The sequence below is a fragment of the Mastacembelus armatus genome, chromosome 4 (genome assembly GCF_900324485.2).
Source record: "Mastacembelus armatus chromosome 4, fMasArm1.2, whole genome shotgun sequence".
Classification (NCBI taxonomy): domain Eukaryota; kingdom Metazoa; phylum Chordata; class Actinopteri; order Synbranchiformes; family Mastacembelidae; genus Mastacembelus; species Mastacembelus armatus.
In genome coordinates this window covers 10,422,114-10,447,160 of record NC_046636.1, presented here as the reverse complement: position 1 = coordinate 10,447,160, position 25,047 = coordinate 10,422,114, and the positions used below count along the sequence as shown (strand labels likewise).

The 25,047-nt window shown below is 39.4% G+C and overlaps 1 protein-coding gene across 2 annotated transcripts in view; it reads left to right on the top strand.

Annotated features, from left to right (window-relative positions):
- rnf13 (ring finger protein 13) overlaps positions 1 to 25,047 on the top strand; it is a 36,369-nt gene that overhangs the window by 5,318 nt on the left and 6,004 nt on the right. The window contains exons 1-6 of one of the 2 annotated variants that reach the window (XM_033325153.1): positions 5,537 to 5,743; positions 6,680 to 6,802; positions 20,693 to 20,780; positions 21,939 to 22,029; positions 22,785 to 22,890; positions 23,314 to 23,407. In XM_033325153.1, coding sequence (XP_033181044.1) covers positions 20,765 to 20,780; positions 21,939 to 22,029; positions 22,785 to 22,890; positions 23,314 to 23,407 — 307 coding nt within the window. In that variant the 5' untranslated portion in view covers positions 5,537 to 5,743; positions 6,680 to 6,802; positions 20,693 to 20,764. Of the gene's footprint in view, positions 1 to 5,536; positions 5,744 to 6,679; positions 6,803 to 20,692; positions 20,781 to 21,938; positions 22,030 to 22,784; positions 22,891 to 23,313; positions 23,408 to 25,047 lie in introns of those variants that run through there. The other variant, XM_026323313.1, reaches the window with a different exon arrangement.

Sequence of the window (25,047 nt, the reverse complement as noted above, 5' to 3'; positions counted from 1 at the left end):
ATCTGCAGTAGAAATGAACTACTCATCCTTTTTGTCAAACTTTGTAAATACTTTGTGGGTGTTAGGTTGTGATAACTTTCCCACTTTTGAAAGAATAGACGTCTTTCCACACATGCTCTGGCACTCTCTAGATATTCTGTGGTGCACCCACTCTTTTGCAGATGCCATTTAGATTTGTGACCGTTAAATCACCTTTTCCCCACCTCATCCTTCCTTTGCACCTGTGCTATTTGCACCTGCAGTTTAACATTTGTAAATACAGTGTTACTCATGATTAACCTTTTATTAACTTAATTTGCCTTACTTTTGCCTCCTCTGTTATTTGTGCAAAAATGAATATGCAATAAGGAAAGTGGCATACCTTATGAAAACTCATACAATTTGTATGCAAATGGAAAGACAAAAGCCTTGGTATTTTTTTATATTTGGTGATGTTTTTAGTGTTTTGACATAAACTGACTTAAAATGCTGCAGTCGAGCTGCTGTGTAGCACCTGGAGAAATCTATGGCATCACAAGGCAGCACAAGCCTCTAAAGCCTGAAGGGTTCCCCTTAGGGAATGAGGCTTCAAACAGAGCCTTCCCTGTTTGCACTTGCAAAACTAGAACTGTTTACAGTTGCCCGAGCATTGCAAAGCAAGGCCACTGCAAGCCTGTGTACACCCACAGCACACAACAGCTATGTTTTCTTTGATTTCTGACATGTACATATTAGCAGTTTGCAGGATCAACGATGAGTTGAAATGCAGCAGGATACATGAAATAGTATACAATGCTGAGTAAGGTAAGGTTTAGCCTAAAATATACACGCCACTTGTCATCTATTTAACACCTCACCAACAGCATGCCTGTGAGCTATAAGGGAAAACACCCAAAACATTTCTCCTGGTTCTCTGTGAGACCTCCTCCAACTTTAATCTACTTGCAAAGCTGTACCTTCTTATTGGACATTATAAATAACATAAACTTTCACACATTAATAAATAATATATCCAAACAACATTTAGTGTCTTAGATTTAGGCAAGGCAAGTTTATTTATATAGCACAGTTCATACACAGAGTAATTCAAATTGCTTTACAGAAATAAAAGAAAAGTTAAAAGTACATAGGCAAAAATCAAAATAAGAAACAGCAAATAGAAGATTCACTTGAGAATGGCAGAGATGAGGATTGTCTAACATCATCAAGAAGACTGTTCCAGGTTTTTGCTGCATAAAACTGAAACGCTCCTTCTCCATGTTTGGTCCTGACTCTGGGCACGAACAGAAGGCCTGTCCCGGATGTTCTCAGAGTTCGAGATGGTTCATATGGCATCAACATGTCAGAGATGTACTGTGGAGCTGAGCCATGGAGAGACTTATACTCAAGCAGTGCTGTTTCAAAGTGTATTCTCTGAGTGACAGGAAGCCAGTGCATCTGAGAACAGGAGTAATGTGGTTGTATTTCCTGGTTCTATTCAGGACTCGAGCAGCAGTGTTCTGAATGTACTGCAGCTGCCTAACAGCCCCACGAGCAGGCCGTTACAGTAATCTAACCTGCTGGAGATAAATGTATGGATGAGTCTCTCCAAGTCTGGTTTAGACATGATCCCTTTGATTCTGGCAATGTTTTTGAGATGTTAAAATGCTGATGATTTTGATTTAATGTGGTTGTTAAAATTCAAGTCTGAGTCCGTGATTACCCCTAGATTTCTAACCTGATTTTTAGATTTTAGAGAAAGAGACTCGATGTGACTGTGGACACTTCCTCTTTGTTTCTGTTGCCCAAAGTTGATTACTTCAGTCTTGTCACTGTTTATTTGGAGAAAGTTGTTTTGCATCCACACAGTGCAATGACACAGTGAATTGAACTGTATCAACAGCAGCACTTAAATTTAGATTTAAAGACTAAAAATTTAAATCAAGAATTTTTATGGTCTATATCTCTGTGAACATGTACATCAGAGGAACAGCTCATGTTAGATGTTTTGGAGAAAAAGCCAGGGAAGCCAGATTGAGATGGTTGGGACATGTTCAGAGGAGGGACAGTGAATACATTGGTAAAAGGATGCTGAGGCTAGAGCTGCCAGGAAGGAGGCCTAGAGGAAGACCAAAGAGGAGGTTCTTGGATGTAGTGAAGGAGGACATGAGGACAGTTGGTGTGGATGTGAAGGATACAGACGATAGGGTAAAATGGAGGCAGATGATTTGCTGTGGCGACCCCTGAAAGGAGCAGCCGAAAGGAGAAGAAGATCTCTGTGAACATGTGAATGAACAGGTTAGACAATGCATACATTTTGCTTGTTGGTATAATTAGGCAACATCAAATGGTTCTACTATATCTATAAATGGAGGTCATTACAAATCTGCAAGTGACATCAAGAAGGTTGTATCATGTACATTTGTAATTGCAGTTGGTTTCAAAACTGTTTTTCTACAGCTATATGATAATGTCACATCAGCTTGGCTCCAAAAATTCACAAAAATAGTAGAAAGTGATAAATGTACCTAAATATATTGCACAGTACTTTAGTACATAGATTTGTGGAATTGAGCTGACACTGGTCACGAGTCAATACTGAACGTAAAAAACACCTTTTTTTTTTGTTCAAGAATTTTCTAAGCATGACACTCAGCTGTCAGGCTTTTTTAAAAAATTCCATTCTGTACCCATTTTCACTTCCATAATTACAGGCTGAGTTGTAAATGCAGCTTGAGAGGAAATGTTCAAGTTTCATTTAGATATTCATAGATAGTGGTTTGGATGGTGCAGCTTGAGGTGAGGTGGCAGGGCTTTGACCAGCTACAAAATCTTTGAAGTGAACACTCCTGCATTTATCGCCACATCTGAAAATGCTTCTAGATATTTCTTACTATTCCTCTAATTTTAAACCCAGCAGAACTATTTTCCTTGTATTTTTTTTAAATGCAAAATTTTGCTCAAACATATGTATTGTTGTTTCCTGAACTCTAGATGTAAGACTTTGATTGAAGTGGTTTGGATTTTTGTTTCTTGGATGAAATTTTTAGTGGGTGTTTAAAGGAGATGGTGGAAAACACTTCTCTCATGTACAGTCTTGTCTTGAATGTTACATGTTAAGTGAAAGCCCAGTATTAAGCTGGTTGTCTACTTAAACCTGCTCTTATGCACGTCTGCTGTGTCAACATAAAAGAGGCGAACCGTTGACACTGACGGGAAGATGTGACTCTTATTCCCATTTTCTCATAGTTTGTCATGGATAAAAAACAGTAATTTGGTTGCTAAATCCACTTTCATGAGTCATTTGTCTTGCCTGCTTTTGGTAAGTGTTAGAGAAATTAAAATGTTTACCCTCCTGTGACCTGATCCACCTTACTTTAGTATAACTGAAACACTTCTGAATAGGGCCTATTGTGTATTGTGGAAATATAATTGTTGCTCTCAGTGAGAACAGTTTGCTCTAACCTTGACTATTTGATAAGGGCCTAGATGACTTTCTGTGAGAAATCCCCTCCCTTTTGTATTTCCATGAAAACTGATGTGTTAGGCTGCAAGCAGCCAGTGATCCTCATGCTGTACCAAGGTGCTGTGTGACTGTTACTCCTTGCAAGTAAAACTTCTATATAATCTTACCGAAGTTCGTCCTCTGAGTCAATTTGTTAAAAGAATTTACCTAACAGTAAGTGTATGGCAGTGACATATTCATAGATGGCAATCATCACTGTCAGCATCCAGATGACTTATAGTATGTTTACAGTGATTAAATGAGTGTCTTATTAACAGCTTTGTACTGTCTTTGTAGAGTTCTGTTGAGTTTCAGGCACTCTTGCTTACTTAGCCTAACACCAGTTTGACCCAGAAACAATCCCACACAACCCCATGTTACTGGCATTTTTTTTCCCAAGTTGTGTGCAGTAATAGGATAAGTCTCTGAAAGAAGGCCAATCATCAGTGTGTATGTAGTCATTAAAGGGCATCAAGCGTAAATCAAGTTAAAAGCTAATGTAGTTGTCTGTCTGAAAGTCAACTCTGCAGCTTCATGTATTTCCTGTGGAGGGTGTGGTGGTTTAGGTAGGTTAAAGTGGCGAATCTGAGTGTGGAGTACCACAGACTTTAATCTAGTTACAGGAAGATATAGTCAGTTATTACTTCTAGTATTTCTATTTGAACATGGAGCAAATCTGCAAATGTGCTACTTTATGCATCGATCTATTACCATTTTACACAAGACATAGCTAAAAAATTCATGCAGAATTCATAGGGCCACATTTTAGCGATGGGATTAACTGTGACCAGTGTGCAATAATGTGGAGAGGTCTGCCAGCATAATCCCTTCTTCTCCTTCTCAAATTATGCAACAACAGAAAATCCCTTAGTTTGTTAGCACTGTGTGGAGTTGTTTGTTTTCTAGTGTAATATATGTGTGTGTAATATTTGTGGCCTGGCTTAGGTTGTTTAAATATATTTCAGCTCTAGTCATGTCTAGAGCTTAGAGAAAATAGTTCCAGAAAGTGGTGAATTGTGCACTTTTTGGAGCAGACAACAGGACTTCAATTACTGTAACAGGGACACAACAGAATGGTTTAAGTATAAATTTTGATATACAGAAAAACCCATGCCAAAATTGGTAAGTTTGTGTTTTGTCCCGGAGTCTGGCCCAACAAGGGGAATTATATATCACAAGATTGAGGGGCTATTGGATGAGCCTTGTGTTGTCCAACGTGTTATCCCTTAACACTCAACGGTCTACGTGTTCACCAGGCTTCTGTCTGCATTCTGCAGTGCTGGCAGGTGTTTTTTTTTTTTTTTTTTCTTCAAATATATTTTTCTATCCATCAGAGGGCGCCCTTATCACTAGTTTGAAAATAAACAGGAGGAATGTGAGGCAGTGGCACAGTGATGTCATTTATTGTAGCAAGGCAGGGCTGCACTGGAGAAGGCACCCAGAGGTGACGGCGGTGAGGGCAGTGGGTGATTCTTCACGCTCCTCTTCGCTGACATGAGATTTCACAGATGGCCCTGATACAATTAGACAGTGCATTTAACACCAGTAGCCATTTTTATCGCTCTGTTGTAGTAATGTCTAACAGATCTGTTAATGAATGTGATCGCTGTGGTCATTTTCCATACATGGCTCAGCTGCTGTTTTGGCTTGATGTCAGTGTTTGCAGCTGGCAAGGTGCATGTACATCAAATGAGTTTGCTGCCAGTGTGCGTAGGAGAAAGTGCTGACTCTCCTCGATATACAGGTTGGGTTTTTAAAACACTGGCTTGAAAAAGGAGAAAGAACGAGAGCTGAAAGGGGCAGCAGAGTCCCATAGCAGTCCACATTTCCTGTCTACCACCCTACCAACACACACACACACACACACACACACACACACACACACACACAGTAGTTTTGGTTACACTTGCATAAGAGCAGCAGAAGTCTAGAAATGTTTACCATATCGGGGCCCTTCTCATGTCATATTTCTTTCATCATGTTTTCCCCATTTATCTGCACTGCTCCATCTCTCAAAATCTGGCTTTGTCCTAACTTTTCTATTTTTGTTTTTCTCTCTCTGTTTTCCTCTTGTTGGTATTTCAGTGGGTATCTGATTCCCTTTACCTCCATATTTGTATCTTTGCTGGTTGTGTCTTTGTTCTTCTTCCCTTTATCACTCCGTCAGCCTCTCGGTCTCTTCCTCTCACTATCTCCCTCTCATCAGCCACTTCAAAAGCTCCTGTTGGAAATGAGACAGGAAGCAGCAGAGGGAAAGAGAGAGGTCTGGGATATACACAGGTCAGTTTTTTAGGGCAAACAACAATGGCCTTTCAATCTAGTGGATTGTAATACATATACAGTATACACATGCATATTTTTTTTTTGATAGTTTTTTTTTTATTTTCATGTAGTTCTGTATTTGTTATGCATACATTACCATGTTAAATAAATGTTTGATTTGTCAGTGTTACATTTGGGGCTGCGGTAGAAGTTTGTTTTTCATCTCTGGCTGTGATGGATGTTGTTAATATGGGAGCAGGAAGGTTGAACAAAGATGCACTGCTCAGTCTCTGTGTGACAGAGGTGAGGCTGGGCTTTGGGATGTGTTGCTTCTAGCCTCTGTAGCTGTACACAACTGCTGCTCACTAAGCAGATCTGATGAAGCGGTGTATATCCTGAAAAAGGCTGCTGTTTGCTTATAAAAACCTTTTAGAAACACTTTAAAAGATGCCGTTATTTAAATTGTGATGTTAAAAATAATAGTTGCCTAATTAGTCCAACAACAAATGACATAAACCCCTTTGAACACTGGCTAAACTATGAAATCAGTAATGTGTGATTAGTGAATCTTAATTAATGTGAAGTTATTATTTTGTCAGTCCTGTAATAGTTAAATTTGATTGCTGGTTGTTTTTATCTGTTATTGGTCTAAAAAACACAACAGTCATGAAAAGCCTCTGGAATACAGAGGAGTGTTTGTGAAAATAGGGTTTTAATTTGTCAAGTGAAGATTACTCTACAAAAATAGCTTACAATATGTCTTGGTTGCCTTGTGTCATTGCTTTTTAGGGTGAGAGAGCCCTTTCTCTCAATAATAGATGTGTTCTTCTGGAAGATGACTCCTCATTTGACTCCTCATTTCCTGTTTGACTTCCCAGGAATGACATTTGCTTAAACTTGGATGTAAGTCACTCATGTGTTTCTTTCACATGTCTCCTGATGTCATCCCTGCAGGGCTTCCTGATTGGTGCACGACCAGAAAATGCGTGCGAACCCATCGAGCCCCCTCCGAGGGACAACTTGACGGGCGCTTTCATTGTCCTCATCAAGCGTTTTGACTGCAACTTTGATATCAAGGTACAACGTGTGCACGCGTTGTTGTGTGTGTGTGTGTGTATATACAACTATATCTAAGTGTAAACATAACCAGTTTGGTACACTGAATTGTGGCCCTTGTATTTCACTGACAGGCTTCTAGTACTGGTTTGTTGAAAGTAAGAAACTGAATAACTGTCAAACCTTAGTGCACTGCATCACCTGGAAGTGAAAACATAATTTATTTCAGCAGCCATTAGTTTATAAGGGCAGACTGCCAAAACTGTAACAGTGTGGGTGAGGTGCTGTGTACTGATTTGTGTTGCTTCACACTGTATTTATGTCATTAACTTGTATTTCAGAGTTGGTTTTTACTGAAACTCTTAGATCAACTCTTTGGGATGTGAAAACAGGAACTGGCCATTTCCCTTAACACAATTTCCTGTGTAAGCATCTATCCCATTTGGCTGCCCCTGCGTCTTTATTTTTGTCTCTTTTTTTTTTTCTTTTTTTTTTTTCTTGCTGCTGCGGTTTTGTGTGGGTTTGAGAGGTTTCAGTAAATCTCAGTAAATGAACCCAGTCAAACTGGGTCATTTGTAGCTGCAGTTTTTAAAGTAACTGCTGACATCACTTGTTAATTGGTGTACTTGAGTGAAAAATTGTTATACCCGTTTCAGTGGTTCAGCATACTTTAGCACATCGAAGCCAGTGAGATGAAATCTGAAAAAGAAATACAGCAAAGAGACTAGGAGTATAGAAAGATTTTGATGATACATTTCTTTTCAAAGATGTTGAAGACTTTTCGTAAACATTTTATTTCAGGACATGCAGAAATCCTGAATTGTTTCTATTAAAACAATTCAGTAACATGTATTACTATGTAACTCCAAATTTATGGTCACCATGGTTGATAAACCAATAGAGTTGGCAGCAAGTGAATTACAACGTCTTCTGTTGATTCCAAAGGGTGAAATCATCTTCTTTTCACTTTTGCACAAATAATCCTTAGTAATCAATAGATCATCCAAACTAAAGTTTTTTTTGTTTTTTTTTACTTTCACTGTTTAAGAAAAGTCAAATTTCTGTTTGTCTGAAAATGCCAGCAAGAGTTGGTTCTAAATGCATCTTGAACCTCCCCTGTGCTCATGGATTCAGTGAAAAACAGAGGAAAGAACTGAAAGGAGTAAGATGGAGAAAGTTGAGCCAAGATTGAGTGAGAGCCGTAATGAGTAATGGCGTGAAAGAAGTCTCTTGGCATATTTTTTTTTTTTTATTCTTTACCTCTTTCTTTCTGTCTCTCTCTTACACGTGTACTTTTTCAGTCTTGTCTGTTCCCCCTGCTTTTTTTTGTTTGCTCCCTCATTCATTCTCTGTCACATTTCTTGTCAATCTTCACTTTTTCAATCAGGATTTTTATCTACTATGTCTATTCATTCTATTCCAACTCTGGAGCAGCCGTACATCCATATAAGGTCTTACTGCATCACACACACTGAAACATACACATTCATAGAGACATGTTGACAGACAAAGCAGTGACGTGTACAAGTTGCTGGAGCATAACCAGACTATATTCACATAGCTGTGTATGTCAGACAGGCATAATATATACACAATACAATTACGTAGTCCAGTCTCTCAGATTTATATCACATCTGCCATTTAACCTTATGCAAGGAGCAGCTTTGTCTTGTCGAAATTTACTCTGTTTTGCTGCTGAGGTCTGGTACCGTTTTAAGCCCAGCCATTCAGCGGTTCTTCTTCTAGATGGCTCATAAAAAAAAAAAAACACATTAATGCTATAGTGCATTTTTCACCAGCACCTTTTTGACTTTAAAAGTAAAGTTGACATCAAGTGGTTTTTCAGTCTGAGACAGCTGAGTCTAAGAGTAAAAGTAGCCGTTTAAAAATGTATTTCTTCTTTTTCATATCATTGTGCATTGAAGATCTTTTTTTTTCTTTTTCCTCCCTCTTTACAGAACTCTTCAACGGACTTCCTTTTAGATACATTTTTATTGCTTACAAATTCATAATAGTGGGCTGTGTCTAAGTCTGATAAGATGCAAACCAAGTAACTGTGATGTTCTGTCTGAGCTAGCCAGAGATTTTAGTTTGATGCCAGAACTCCCTCCTTCTCTTTCTTTATACCTGTATCATAAATGCAATATGCCCCCCCCCCCCCTTTTTTTTTTTGTTGCTGTCAGAAATCCTCTCAACAGTTTTAAAGAAATGTCTTCATGACCGTGTAAGTGAAATATTTTTTGTTGCAGTACCACCCTTGGCCACTAGGATCATTTGGCTGCAGGTCCTACTCTATGTGCCAAATGCAGCACTTTTAATACAACAGAGTCTGTCTTCTGTTTATATTTAACATGCATGTTAGCACCCTTAAAGATGATGGCCAGAAGTAGTTTAAAATGGGAACATTTATTATTTATTAAATTTAACAGTAAGTTGGAAATATTGCCCTGGGTGATGTGTGTTTGTGCCTGTGTGTGTTGCAATAGGGTGTATTTTGGTCTTTCTCTTCTTTATTTCTATATCTCCTTACCTATCTTTCTCTTTTCCCACTGTCCCTTTGCCCCCATTTCCTCCTTTGTCTGCTTTATACTTGACCTCACACACACATACACATAAACATCCTCTTTGTGAGGACTGGCTTTACCCTCTGGCTTAATGATTGTTCATATCTACAAGCATCATCATATGGACACACACATAAGCACTTTGCTCCGTTTCTGACACACACACACACACACATTTTTTTCTTATCCTTACTGTTATGTGTTGCTTTCTCTCTTCCTACCCTTACACACACTTAGTTTGTCGCAAGCTATCAGCTATCTACCTTGAATGAAGCTCTCTCTCACACACACAGACAGACACACACACATTCACTCCCTCCCTCTTAGCTGGGAATAGTCCCCTCCAGAAGCTGCAGGGAAACAAAGGAATAATAGATTCCATCTTGACTGAGAGAAGGCACGTTGTGTGTGTGTCTGTGTTGCAGGGGTGTCACTCCCAACACACCCGTTGTTTCGTTCCATCGCCTTCTATCATTTTCTGTCCCTCATAGCCTCCTCTCCTCCACTAATTCAGCCATTAGTATCCAGTGAACAACAGCATAGTTTTAATGGATCTTTGGCTATAATGGGCAGTAAAATGGATGCGCGCCCACTTAACCCTCCATCAAGTGTTAACACCTCCACCCTTGGAGTAAGGCCATATTTATGTGTGTGAGAGAGATTTTGTGTGTGTTGCGGTAAGACAGAGAGGAGGTTGATTGTTTGGAGAGTGCTAGAGATTTGGGAGGAGGGAGATGGAGGGAATCGAGTGCAGGGGTGTTAATAGGCACACTCATCCTTTGTGGGAGTAAGAGAGGGAGAGAGACAGACAGGGACAGAAAGGGGAAAGCCTCCATAGCTGTCCCCTTTAGAAAATAAACCTTAAGATGGAGAAGATTTGCACTTCCTGTACTCTGGGATTCTTTGAGGTGGTGCTGGGGGCCTCATTTGTGACCTTTCTGACCTTTCTGGATCGGGAGGTGGGGCTCGGCAGTTGGGCAGGAAACTCAATACCCTTTTCCTCCCTTCTCCCTCAAATGAACATCGCCTTGTGCCTCCCTTAATTCTTTTCTCTGGTCTCCAGCAACACACCCAGACAAACGAAGGTTTATATACACTGAGACATGACATCCTAGTGATGTAAGATGTAGTCTGGCATGTTGAGCTCTGAGTAACTACATTGCTTTCCGATCTTCTCTTTCTCTTATGTGCTGTCGTTCAGCTTTCCATCTTTCTTTGCTGCCCTCTCTCTGTCTATCATTGTTTTCATTTTGAATCCCTATTCTTCTCTCTTCTGTAAATTAAATTTAATTGATATAACTGTGGATGTTTAACTGGTCTAAGCCCAAAAATCTTTAATACTCCATCCATTTTTCTCAAACAGCCAAAACTTTGCTTCAAAGAAGTAGCACTGACTTGGAAGAGAGATTTTGTACTGAGAGAGCACTGTTGAGGAAAATGGAAATAAACCTAATCTGGGGTAATTTAAATCTACCCTGTTTTCAATTTATTAGGTACATCTCTTCAAAACAGTTCAAAACAGAGGAAAAACTGAACACTATAACCTTCATGATAAGAATATTTAGAACACGTTTAGGGTGCATTTGTTTTGGCTAATAACCTGGAAACTGAGTACTTTAAGGCAAATCTACAGTATGTAAGAAGTTACTGTAGCCACCATGGTCTGATATGGGTTAATGCTAAAACTTTGTGTTACATTAGCACAGGGAAAGATGTGTCATAAAGTCATCAGAGAGATGTAGTGAAGTGTGTTATCCAGCATTATTGTGTATAAAGCACCCAGTGGCAGGAAGAGATGTGAGCTTTTTTGGCGGGAAATTCTCTATCTGAGACCCAGGTCACACTGTTGAGACAGACCAGTACTTGTCTGGCAAAGCGGCAGTTCAGACTAAACGTCCAGTTCAGTGTAAATGCTTTTTGTCCTCCCAGGAAGCTGCGAACTCCAGGTGACGGGGCACAGATCTGGCATCGAGCTCTAAACAGTTCTCTCATTCAGTAACATTTCCTAGAAGTGTTTACTCTCACATTGTCCAGTTATGATATAGACTCCAGCTTGACAGATTAATATGTCATGAAAATATCAAAAGAAATGCACATGATATGTTCGAGATCATCTAGATACAATAATGTCATTACTTTAACACAGCAGTTTAACACTTTTCAAAAATAAGCTGCAGAAAGCAAAGTGATACTGATTGACAGCTGAGCCATCCAATTCAAATGTTGCTGCTAGATTCCAGCAAAGAAAAGACAATAGGGGTAAAGTCCTTCAGCTTATCTTGAGGTGTAACCATGCCAGGTTCCTTCTTTTGCACTTTATCATCACCAAGTCAAACATGTGTGAAAAGTTCTGTTAGTTGGGAGTGGTGATTGTTTTCTCAGTTTGACTAAAATCAGTCCAACGAGAAAAATCAACTTGTGTGTCTTTGCCGGTTTGCTGGTTGGTCAGCAATTGTTGTGGTGGCTGGTAATTTCCCATCTTACCTTACTTCCTACCATTTTATCATGCGGCCTGTTTTTGTTCTGCAGTGACCTCACAGCCCATGAGCTACACACGCACACAGGCCTCAGTCTTTATTCAAACAATGATCCAGCTTCTTGCACACGCTCGCTCAGTCTCATGACAGGGCATGACTATGGCTCACTGAATGTATGACTAGCTCGTGTGTGTGTGTGCGTGCGTGTGTGTGCGCGCGCGTGTGTGTGTGATAGGGATAGAGGTCAATAGCATATCTCATGCGGGTCTGTCACTTTTCTGACCTGTTAATGTCTGTTGCAGTTTGTTGTAGCAACAAACAGCTCAGCCTTATCCTTTGTGCCCACAGGACACTCACGCGCACACACACACACACACACACACACATCCTGTAAATATGCATATTCACATCCACTGAAACACAGAGTGGTTAGAAGTGCTCTCATTTCCAGATCAAATTGTCTCTCCTACCCTACACTTCTATATCTTTATTCTGTTACTTGTGGTGACAAAATACACAGTTACAAACAGGCCATTAAAAGCACAATTTTAAAATCAAAGACGAGCAAAATGGGTAGATCAAGAGCACATTGAGGTAAGGAAATATTAAAGTGTTATATTTACCTTCAATTCAAATATAGAAATATAGTCTCTTTTAAACACAGAAATGCATTGTATAAAAGCAGTTGTGTAGTCTTATCAGTGTATGTGGCTCCTCCCTGTAGTTTGCAGTTTTATTGAGGCTTTTATCTAATCAGCTGTCTGGACCTTGAAACTAAAACCCAGTTCTGGTCACTGCAGCATTCTTTTGAAACACCAAGGAGAGAGAGGAGGGAGGGTGGGATGAAGGCGAAAGGGGGAAATTAATGACAAATGGGCGGGACATAATGAAGGCAGAAGTTTCAAAGAACAGTCTGGGCGGATTTCTGGAGTAATTGGCAGATAGGGTGATATAACAAAGGTAATGAAGGCAGAGAGAAGATATGAGAAGGAGGTTAAATTTAGAAAAGTAGTAGGAAAGAGGAAGAGAAAGAAGGGGAGTTTGGGAGGGAGGGGAACTGAGAGGAGGGGAAAGAAGGGGGAGGAGAAATACCAGGAAGGGTGGCAAGAGGAGAAGAAGGCGTGGGAGGAGAAAGCTGGTGGTTAGGAGGAAATGAGAATGTTTAGTTTTTAGTAACATATCTATTCCTTCTATTCCTGAGGTTATAGCTAAGTGTTTCAGAGCTTTGACCTTTCCATTTATATACATTAGCCATCGCCATCATTAACTAATGTGTGACCTCAGTTCCAAAGCAAACAACACCTGTATGAGAGTATAAACCACAACGAAACACTGTAGTCATCATTAAAGTAGACTTTAGGGCAGAACATTTGTATTACATTACAACCATTACATTACATTACATTACATTACATTGTACTTAATAAAGTGGCAAAGTGATTATACACTTCAAAGATTAGTTTATGGACATAATTAAAAGTCCTGTTTTCACCTCTTGCACCCACATTAAAGCTATCTGTAGCAAACTGGGTGATAATAATCTAACCGTTGTAGTATCTCTGATTCAAAACCCAAAAAATCTTTTTTTGTCATTGACTGCAGACTTCCTAAATGACTGTGGTAGAAACACACTGATGTACAGATCTGATAGCTGTGGTAGTAAAATAAGACTCATACTGACCTGATTAGACTGATTTTAATATGGTCTCAGCCTTGGAGTGCTGGTTTCTGAGAACACAGTGGGCCACCAGTGGAGACCTCTAAATTAGAGAAAAAATGGAGAAATGGCAACAATAGATGAATTCAGCAGGCCAGGGGGCATAATGGACTTACCTACGTAAGTGTTTGGTTTTTTACTGTCACTGCCAGGAACTGGTTGAATAGGTGCTTTGCAAGTTTGGTGGTCCTCAGTTGCAGCTTCACGTTTGCCAAAACACAATTTTTAAATGCACTTGATACAAGTAAAACATTGGTTACAGTGTTTTAGCATATAACATGAGAATAAGGTTTGTATTTGTATTGTACCTGCAAAGCATTGTTTTAGGACAAGTTGTGTGAGAAAGATTTGTTGTGCTCATGACTTATTTACACAAAGCTAAGGTCAAGTCTGCTCTATGCAAATGAAGACCAGTGACTGCAACAGGCCCCATGCTGGTCATTTGTACTACTTGAGCTTCACAGGACAGGACAGGAGGGAAAGGGAAAGGGAAAAAAGTAGCAAAACAGATGAAGGAGCAGAGAGGACCTTTTGGTTAGAGAAAGGCGAACAACAGAGAGGAATATGTGAAGATGATGATGTTGGTAGCGTAAGAGGAGCAAAGGGAAGATGATGTTTTTTAGCTGCCACACTGTATGAGGAGATTGTGCAGTGTTGGCAACTGAAACACACAGGAGTGAAGATGCAGTAATTATTGACACACAGAGTCACAGTGGTGATGCAGCAATAATTAGTGATGCTATCAGCAGTCTCTGTGCACACCAGCAGATACTAGTATAAAGGAGCAGGGGCAGATGTAACCGTTGTCATTTTAATTGTATCTCTTGATTGATAAGTTTAGGAAATTATTTATTATTTACTGTTCATATGCTGAATTTTGAAAAAACTCAGCAAGCTTAATAGACCAAGACAGAAATGACAGTTTTGTTGTGCTGCGTTTTTGGGTCCAGCACCACAAAGTGAGGCAGCTCCAGGTGGCACCGTTTACTAAGCTCCAGTCATTTGTGACCAATGGGAATTGGGTCTTGCACACATAAATACGTGCACACACACGAATAACAACCTGCATGGAAAAACAAATTTGAAATCCTTTTTTCACTGTGCAGTTGAAGTGGAAGGTGTTTTGTTCACAGCTGCACCTTCCTTCACATTCATACAGTCCTACACATTCACAGGAAGCTTCTCTGTACAAATACACAACCCAGTGCTGTTGGTCTCCAAGCACTTGCAGCCTTTCTCTGAAGGGTGGGTAAACCTTAGTCTACTTACTTTAGGGTTCAGGAGGTTTGTCTGGACATATAATACATACAGTATGTGGAAAAAATGAACTGTTAGCAGCTTCTGGCCAAACTAGTTGAATTTAGTGTACAATGTTTGATTGAATGGAAAAAATGTGTAAACAATTATTTTGAGTGTTTGCTGCAGCATTTTATTGTGGAGGTGCTCTATTCAGTCAGTTAAGGCCAGTGGTAGTAAGAAACCAAACACTTCTGCAGGTAAGAGCACCTCTCCTAATCTCAGAAGATAGATATTCAAAACATTTCTTAAAGGCCAATTACACAAACAAGTGTAGCCCATGAATTAGTTAAATATAGGATGCTCACTTTCAAATTGCTTTAAAGCACCACCACAAAAACACAATTAGCTGGAGTTTTGGCATTTCCTGGATAAGTTAGTAATAACACAGTATCATCATTATCCAGAAAAATTATATCACAATCTGTGTTAATCTGAAGCACATTTCTGCCTTTATTGAGGTTTTATTTTCCACACAGTTTTTTAACATGCTGATAGAAATCTGCTTGCTAATTTCGCTCACTGGGCTCCCACAACAACAGCCAGTTCACTCAGTTCAATCTGCCTTTCTAAAAGCCATAATCGGACAGCTTCATGAATAAACTCAGTGTCTGTTGTAACCACTGCTGCAAGCAAAGTCAGGATTTGGTCAGCACGCTGCAGGGTGCTGCGATGGCAAAACAAGCATCAGATGCTTATTATGCTTCCACTTTATTTTAAATCCAAAACCTGGATGTACAAAAGTAAGAATGATGTGGACTTTGTAAGGCAAAAAAAAAAAAAACCCCACAACTAGAAACTTCTGGAGCCAAGTCATGCTGTCACATGATGACAGAAGACGTCAAGATGCCCTTGAGAAAGGCACTTAGCTTCAAGGGTTTTTGTTTTTTCCAGCTCCCTAATAGCTGTACAGGGCAGCTGCCATGTTTAAATATGTGAAACTTTAACCTTGTAGAGAGGTAAACAGAGTTTAGGAAGACACCAAAATGTGAACATCTACATTTTATCTGAGACAGTTTATTCATTTTTCCACATCAATATAATCAAGTTGGGTTTTTATGTCTGGTCCCTCAGGGATTACAACAATTCAGTGGTTTAATGAAAGCTGTTGGTGCTACAGCTTAGCATGATGGTCTGCAGATGGTAGAAGAAAGACCCAGAAATCCTCCCACATATGGGATGGTTGATAACCACAAAATGTGATTTTGATCTGAGACAAAGTAATACCAGGCTAGGATCACTGATATTGTAATACTAATAATGTTCTGTCATGAGGATCAGTAGGAGAATATGTCATGACTTCATCAAATGAATAAATAATATGCACATTTCTATGTACTATTCTGTTTATTATTGATTTTATCATTAGGGACTGTAGAGATAAGGTGCAGTGTAGGGATAAAGTCTAGTTTAAACCTGTCTTACCTCAGCTATTATGAGTGTGGAAATAAATGGTTTGGAAATATTTAGTTTAAACTGGAAAGAATTAGCAATTTCACTTGAATGTGGGAAATCAGCATTTCTTATCAGAGCTAAAAGTGTCTAATGATTTTACTGCATTTCACATTGCAATACATAAATAACCTGTAATTGTTAGTGTCAGGCCCTGTTTTAATATATGTCAATTACTTTGTGGCAGGCTCCAGATTAAAATATTAAATATTACATTATTATAAAACTTAAACTACAAAGAGGCAACACAACAGATAAATGAAACTGTTAGAAAAACGTTATGTAAACTGTGAAGTTAGTTATGTAATAAATGCTTGCTTTGTAGGCTTTCGTTTGACAGGTTACTATTTTCGATTAAGATGTCACATCTTTGCACCGAACTGTGATTTTCTCTCTTTGTCCCTTGAAAGCAGCTCCTACACTGTCTGTTATTTTCAGCAAGAAGGATGCATTTAAGAAACATGCATTATGAGACGGTGGTGCGCTGCTGGTTGCTTTGTATTAATAGGATACAGTGGTGCTGAAGTGGGGGATGCAGTATTCCAGAAGAAAACAACACCAGCAGTCCTCAGATTTCTTGATGAAACTGAGACAGGGAGCCCAGTTTTAGTGCATTGGTAGTATCTATATTTAGGGATCAATCAGTTCAACGCTACTAGTTTTGCAGACTTCTGCATTATTAATTTCTCCCCCGCAGGAGGTTTCATATGTCATTTTCCCTTTTCTCCCTCTCTGCTTTTCTCTCTCTTGTGTCCTCCCTCTCTTCAGTCTCAGGAATGCATTGAATGTCCTTATCTTTGCCCATACAAACACAAGGGTGAGCCAGCAGCAGAGGTTGAATTCCTCTGCAGATCCCAGTTAAACACACCACACACTGGCATCTAGACAGACTGCAGCCAAAATGGCTCCTTAGCGTCTATTGTACAACCTCACTGAAAAGACACTGAAATTTATTGTGAGAAAAAACCAGGCACTTACATTTCACATTTTTACCAGCGGGGGAGGTTGGAGAAGCAAAGCACCATGACAAATGATGACTAGCTACAGGACAAATTAGCTGGTACATTAGTGACCTGTATAGCCATACAAAAAGAACTAGCCAAAATTTGGCTTCTGAAGGTTGTTACAGTATAAATGAAATGATTTCAAACGTCTACATGTGTTTTGAGCATTACATTACTTTTCAGCTGTACAGATTTGTGTGTGTTCTTAGCAGCAGGCTACAGAGGTCTGGTAGCCTCATGTCTTTCCAAACCTTGAGTTTCTTTTTTTTTGCATAGCTCTTCTGAGGATTTTAAAAAGAATTTTAGAAACCGTGTCACTGTTACAGCGTATGTTTACTCTATGGATATTGATGAGAGCAGCACATGGAAAAATTGGTTGGAAAAAAGAGAAGGCCTTCTCAGTTTTTACACTTCGAAAAAAGTTCAAGCATTATCAGTCACAATCAGGAAGAGATGTAGGAGGAAAAAGGAAGAAGAAAGCACAGAGTCAAATACCAGCATCTTTCAAAGTTAAAGTCTATTTATGAGAAACCTCTTTCTTTTTGTTTCCCTGAACACTTTCCCTGTGACTTTACTCACATATTATAAACCAGGGGTGCCCAATCCTGGTCCTAGAGGGCTACTGCCCTGCTTGTTTTTCAACTCTCTGCCCTACCCACTGCTGATTACCTGCCTCAGGTGTGTTCAGCCAATCAGAAGTTGGGGGATACCTTTTTAATTTGTCTTCCCTCACTTCCACTCTCATCTGAGATCGTGTCTTCCAGATTCTAATGGACTGAACACACCTCATTCAGGTAATCAGCAGTGGGGAGGGCAGGGATAGTTGGAAACAAGCAGGACAGTGGCCCTCGAGAACCAGGACTGGGCACCCTTGTTATAAACAGTATACAAATAATGTCAGACTTTGAATTTGGGGAGGACCTCACTTTATATGGATCATATGTATATGACGCACATAAATATTGACAAACCAGTGATGAGTGAGTCATGGTCTTGTCAGACAGAAATCATCTTCCACCTAGCTCACTTCCTCTCATTTGTCCAAAGAGCCTGCCTCCTGATGACACAGTAGCCACTGATACTGCCGCACAATACACCTTCACTAGCAAACACATAGGACCACAATGCTGTGGCTGCCATACACACTGTTTCACATATGCTTGTGCATGAGATTACAATGACAAGAGACAGACACAAGACAGAACTGTTCACTGATTTCATCCATAAAGGCCACAATATGAAGGGATTTCAGTATCATGCATTACAGCAGAGAACGTTTGTATGAACAGTCTCTAACACACTACACTCAACACTGATTGCCCAGGTTAGTGAGAGCAACCTTCTTTTATTTAACAGTGCAGATGACTTTCAAATTTTTCACAGTGTGACCCAGTCTGAGCTGATATTTTTCTCTAGTTCTGTTTTTTTTTTTTTTTTTTTTTTTACCTGGCACCGCCTGCACATCACGGTCTCACCTTCACTGTCTGGATTTGGATCAGGTGTTAATTTACCACAGAAGACTTGCACATGCTCTGACTAATAATTCACAGTATTTCCTCAGTAGCTTTGGGTGTCAGGAAATATTCACCCTTGGTTAAATATCATATGAAATGTTCAGTGCTTTTCAGTTAGGTACCTCAGCGGCCTTCTTTTATTTCAGCACTCATTTGCTACATTTTACAGAAGTGCTGGCTCTGGAAAAAAAAAAAAAAGCATTACTCTTTGATTGTGAGGAGCTGAGGGACAGTTGTTCAATTCAGAGTTGTGTTGTGTGTGCTGACAGCAGCTCCCCTGATTGGAGTTTTTATTTATTTATTTGTTTTTGGGATACAGGGACAGAAAAATGGCAACAAGTGTGGATGAGACTGATGCAGCTCTGCAGGCTCTCTCTGCAGTATGATGACCTGCAGAAACAATCATGAATTTCTTTTATCTGTAGTACAAACCTCAGGTCCTAAGGATAGAGGTGGTTGCATGCTGTACAGAATGTAAAGTTGTAAAATGTGTTAGACTCTCCTGATAGGTTTGGGCAAAATAACAAGCCATCCCAAAGATTAATTGAAGATATTGATTGATAGAATCATGGAAACATGTCGGTCTTGTCTATCTTTGCTCTGCAGAAGCAGCAAACGGACATTGAGCATACTTTTTTTTTTTTTTTTTTTTCATTGTTTAAGTGTTTTGTGCCAGATGTTTCCTCTGTTTGTTAAATTTAACTGTGGTGTGTTAAAAACATTGTTCTCTGAATGTTGCAACATACTAGATCTATTAATTTTATATTATATAGGTTATTTTGCTTTAAATTAGGATGCTGTAAGAATAGGGGTTTATTTGGTAGTGGCAGTACCGTTATTGTTGTGATAGACCTGCACCACTGTGCACATAATGATTAATTCCAGTATTGTCACATCCTGTTTCCTTTGCCATATCTGCTACTAGCCAACAGCTGCAACAATGACTATACAGGATACTGGAGCTTCTTTAGAGTGGAGGTGCCACAAAAACAGCCTCACAGATTGAAGAGTATGACATCAGTTTCCCCTGCATTTGTCATGTAGCACACATGCTTTTAGTTGGTGCATATAGGTGACAGCTGTTTATCACTGGCATGCACAAAATTAGAGTGGTGTTTTATAGCTTTTCCATTTTTGTTATTTTTCTTGATTTCACCCAAGAATAAAACACCATGTTTTATCTCTACAATTTGACTTGGATTATGTAGCTTTATTCTTAAACCCTGTTTCCCTTTGCTTCATCAAACGCTTCCTTTCTTCAGTCTTCAGTTAGAGTAGTTAGCTCAGTCAGTATTTATCATAGAGGAACAAGCTGTCTGGACTTTAAATGCAGACATCTGGTCTCTTGCAAACACTTTCTGGGAAACGGACTGTAAACATATTGTTGAATGCTGCCACAGACCTAGTGTTCCCTTATCTGTGGCCTCTGCTGTTCTCTCAGACTCCTGTTGTAATTAGGATGCAGACAAACAAAATAAAGTAGCATTTATTGCCGTGATGAGAATTCAGTTTGCAAGGGCGGATCATAAATTAGTTCATATTAGCGGCGGACGATGTCCTTAAACTGGATGTGGTCCATCTGCTGATTGTGCAAGGATGACTAAAAGTACAAGCGGAGAAAGCTTTCCCTCCCAAACATAACTGGTTTCCATTTCTATGTCATGCTTAATGCAATTTGATGGTGCTGTGTCAGATAGTGAAAATCAGATTTGATCACATTATCTGACACCTTCACTTAAGGCTGTTTTTTTTGGTTGTTTGTTTGTTTGTTTTTTTTTAAGTTTAGTTTCATAACAGCAGCTAGCATTAGCCTAGTAAAAATCACCGTAAAAGTGGATGTATATATATGTATAGCAATTTGGACCTAAATGTTTTGTCTCCTCACAGGTCCTGAATGCTCAGAAAGCCGGGTACAGGGCAGCCATTGTTCACAATGTAAACTCCAATGATTTAATCAACATGGGATCCAATGATTGTAAGTTATCACCACCTCCTCCTTCTCTTCTGTATACCAACACTGAAGCTTTTTGCATTTTACTTAGCTGTCTGTTGGCAGAGTTTGTACTTTTTTTTTGTTTTTATCATCAAGCGTGAGGAAAAGCCAGGCATTTTTACTCTCAGGAGCCTGTTGAAAGTCTCACAATGTACTTGATGAAGGATGTGATGCCCTGCAGCACCGTAGCACTCCCTGCCTATGAATCCACATTGTGCCTGCTGCAGACAGCTTTTGTGACATGATTGTGTTTAGGGGTTTTCTCTGTTTAAGTCTTTCTAGAGCCAAATTATCTTTGAAGCTTTATGTCCTGATGAGTGTTATTCACAGGAATAAATTGCACAAACACAAGATGTGTTATATAGTTCAATACAATTTGGAAAGAGACTTCATCCTGTCACTTCAGGTCACTAAAGGTGTTGGCAAGCTTGATCCAAAGTATTGGATGGTCAAGCAGTGTATATCCCCTTCCCCACATGCTTTTCTGATGCCATAGTCAGTGGGGGCTGCTGCATTTGACAATTTCGAGCAGCCTGACAAGTACACCCACTTCACACAGTGATTGGCCACTCTCACAAGCTCTCTTTTTTTTTTTTTTTCCTTCTTCACACAGTTACTTGTCACTTTTTGCATGTAACAAACAGGGGGCAACATAAGTACCTTTGAGAAGACACTTTCAAATCTTCATATTTGATAAGCTTCAAAATCAGTGCTTTTTTTTTGTGTGTGTGTGTATGTGTGTGAGAATTTGTTTAAAAAAGCAGATAGACAATTGATTTTGAAGTTGCATATTAATTCTTGAGTAATAGTTGTAGTTAAACCATATCTCCTGGTCCGAATCACAGATGGATTTAAAATAAGAAACATAAGTTGAGCAAACTTTTATTAGTTTATGATTAAAATGTACAGAAAAAAGTAATTTGACCTTTTTTAGGATTGAAGCATTCTGATCAAATAAGGTATTTAAAGAATGTTTCTTAGTAGGTTACACAGAAGTCCTATTTTTGTCTTTCTGTGATAGCAGAACTTTCATTTTTAGTGCTAGATTGAAACATTTTGTTTGAAGATTACTCAGTGGAGTCAGGCATTGATGAATGATTCCCATAATATATTAACATATTTTCCCTTTTCCCTTTTTAGTGGATATTATGAAGCAGATAGATATTCCTTCTGTGTTTGTGAGCGAGGACACTGCCAACTCTCTGAAAGAAGACTATACATACGACAAGGGGTAAGTCTAAACCCAAATCTTGTTTTTCTGCTCACCAGTATAAATGGAAACAGGTTTTTCATCTTCGCACTGAGCTTTTAGCAGTTCTGTCAGGCCAGTATTGTGAAGAGATGACTATTTTTTCAGGTTCAAAACTCTCTGACCCTGTTTTGATTTCCAGCTGCAAGTTTAACATTATTCTGTAATAATGCAGGAAGCCTGTATTGTAATATAAGAAGGCAGAAGATTTGTCTTGTGATGTGTTATTTATGTGGCTGAGGTGATAATCTGGTAATGAAATGTTTCGGCCTGTCGGAGGAGCCCAGAGAGTGACAGCATTAACATCCCATTTCTACAGTTTTATATCAGGTGTGTGTGTATGTGTGTAATGTCAGATACCATCCAAATACATCAGGCTTATTTCCAAGACTTCTGCACTCAGAGGAATGAACACCAAACATGGTACTCTCAGAGTTTTGTCAGTGTGGACCATTACAGATCTGTCTGAAGCAGAGATGTTATTGAGGGAGTTGGAGCCCCATACCCATTATAACGCTGTGAAATGTCATTATGTTGACAGAACAACCATTTTGTGCCTGATCAACTCTAAAAAGAAATATCCTTATTGTGTCCACCCTCAACAATGAGCTAAAAATCTGCTATAATGCAGCCTCTGTGCGACTTGCTGTCACTGAGTTTCTTTAGAAAATCTGACAGCAGCAAACAATATTTATATTTTGCACACCTGTTAATATTGGCTCTGCTTGTTTTTCCAGGGGACATGTGGTTCTAATGCCAGACTTCAGCTTGCCACTGGAATACTACCTGATCCCCTTCCTCATCATTGTGGGAATCTGCCTCATCCTCATTGTTGTTTTCATGGTAAGTACATTTTAACGAAAAGCACAGGGTTTTTCCTGATTTTGTGACAGATAGCAATTTATTTGACTTAAATGGAGTTCTATAATTTTTATGATTGAAAAGTGGTATACCTGGTATTCTAAGGGACTTTTGTCTCTCGGGCTCTCGTTGTTAACACTGTTAACCATGCCCTTTAAGAATTCTACTTAATTACATTAGAAGAAGTAGGTTTTGAGCACGTACTGGCTCTTCATCAGGGACCACACTTCAACCTGCAAGTGACAGTAGTATTATAGTGGCAGGCTTAAACGTGGCTCACAGTTAAATTCTTTTGAACTGTGCATCTGGACAAGAAAAGTACGTGTGTATGTGTTTTGCATAGGATTTAATGATTTTGACAGGTATCTTTTTTTTTTTTTTTTTTTTTTTTTTTCCTGTGACTAGATTACCAAGTTTGTCCAGGATCGACACAGGGCTCGCAGGAGCCGCCTGCGCAAAGATCAGCTGAAGAAACTTCCCATTCACAAGTACAAGAAAGGTAGGGAAGCAGTCATTACACCAACAGCAATAAAAGGGATTCCATATCGTCAGTGCATTACGACACATCATTCCTCCCTAAAACTCTGCACCTGGGAGCTGATCGGATTAATATGGACTTGGTTGTTTTTTTGGGGTTTTTTTTTTTTTTTTTTTCCACAAAGCCATCTATGGCAGATTAAAACTCCTCTCCATTAAGACTGGACACATGACTGATGGTTTGGAATGTAGTCTTGGTATTGCAGGAGGCCAGACAGGATTTGAAAGTGTTTTATTTTTTTTATCACAAATGTAATGAGCTGATGTACAATAGGTTTTGTTGTTTGTGAGTACAGTAAGTGTGAATCAGTGAGGAAAAAAAAAGAGAGGAAATAAATGTATTCCAGTGAGGTGAGTGAGTCGTTCGACAGATGGCTTCCGCAAATCTTTGTGCCATGGTCAGGTTTGTATGCTTAGATGTTACTCGTGGAGGCAGCATTTCCTCCAGCAGCTGTGTTTTGCAGACTGGAAAGCCCCTGACTACAGTCATCTGAGCAGCGGGAAACACTGGGAAGCTTTATAGACTATGGGTGGTTTATAATAAATAGCCTCCTTGCAAAGCTGCTAATTGAGGGGGTTATGATCCGAGCTGCTCCTCCCCTGGCAGTAACAGATGCGTGTGCATCACACCAGCTAAAAGCTGCATGTGTTGCTCAGATAGGCTCTGTGGTTTGTGCGCTCTGGTTGCTGTCTGTGTCTGTGAGAAGCGCCCACTTTGACTCAGGGTTTCCACCAGGCACTGCTACATTTGACCTTGGCTGCTACACGGAGTTCAGATGTCCAGGAAACTTCCTCCAGGGCGGCGTCTGTGCTCCTGTCAGCTGAGTCAGAGCATTTGGTGACACAGGAAGGGGCCATCAAATCTCTACCTAATCACCTTTTAAGCCTTGCACTCTGTAGCAATGCTAGCTTGGCAACCAAACACGTCTGTTGTCTGATGAGGTTTATTGTTAGAGTGTTTACACCAGGTAAGACTAAGAGCTCTAATAACAGCAGTATCTTCTCTGAGCATTTTTTTTTTTTTTTATCAATTTCGTGTCATAGAAATGAGATAAATGGATTATAACTGATGTCACTAAAATGAATATCTCTGCACGAGATGTTGATTACTTTTATTTGATATATTACATATTGACTGTGTATTGTTTGTATTACAAGTTATCAAGAGTAACTTAAAGTGTAAATTGTAAAAATGTTCTTTTGTGACTTCACAAGTCCGATAAACTGCAGGGGTGTGGAAGGGCAAAGAACTTACCTCACCAGATCTCAGTAGCCTGATTTTATTTGTGCTTGAAGCTAGCAGCTCGAGGTCAAATTAGCTGCTACTAGCTCAACACACCCAAATCTTTGACTAAACCGGCAGCAGCTGAATTGCATTGTGGGTAATGTAGGCACTGGGTTCTGACAGTGAAGAAGAATGTAGAAAAAACAAAAACAAAAAAACAATGGCGTCTCTCTTTCTGCTGCATCAGTTTAAATAGTCCATGTTCCTGTAGTGTCGACCAGCATTATAGGAGTGCAATCTTTAAAGATGATTTGGTGAAATTTGCCACAGACGGATGAAACATAGACTGCTATAGGCCAGTTGTGGCAAAAAAAAAA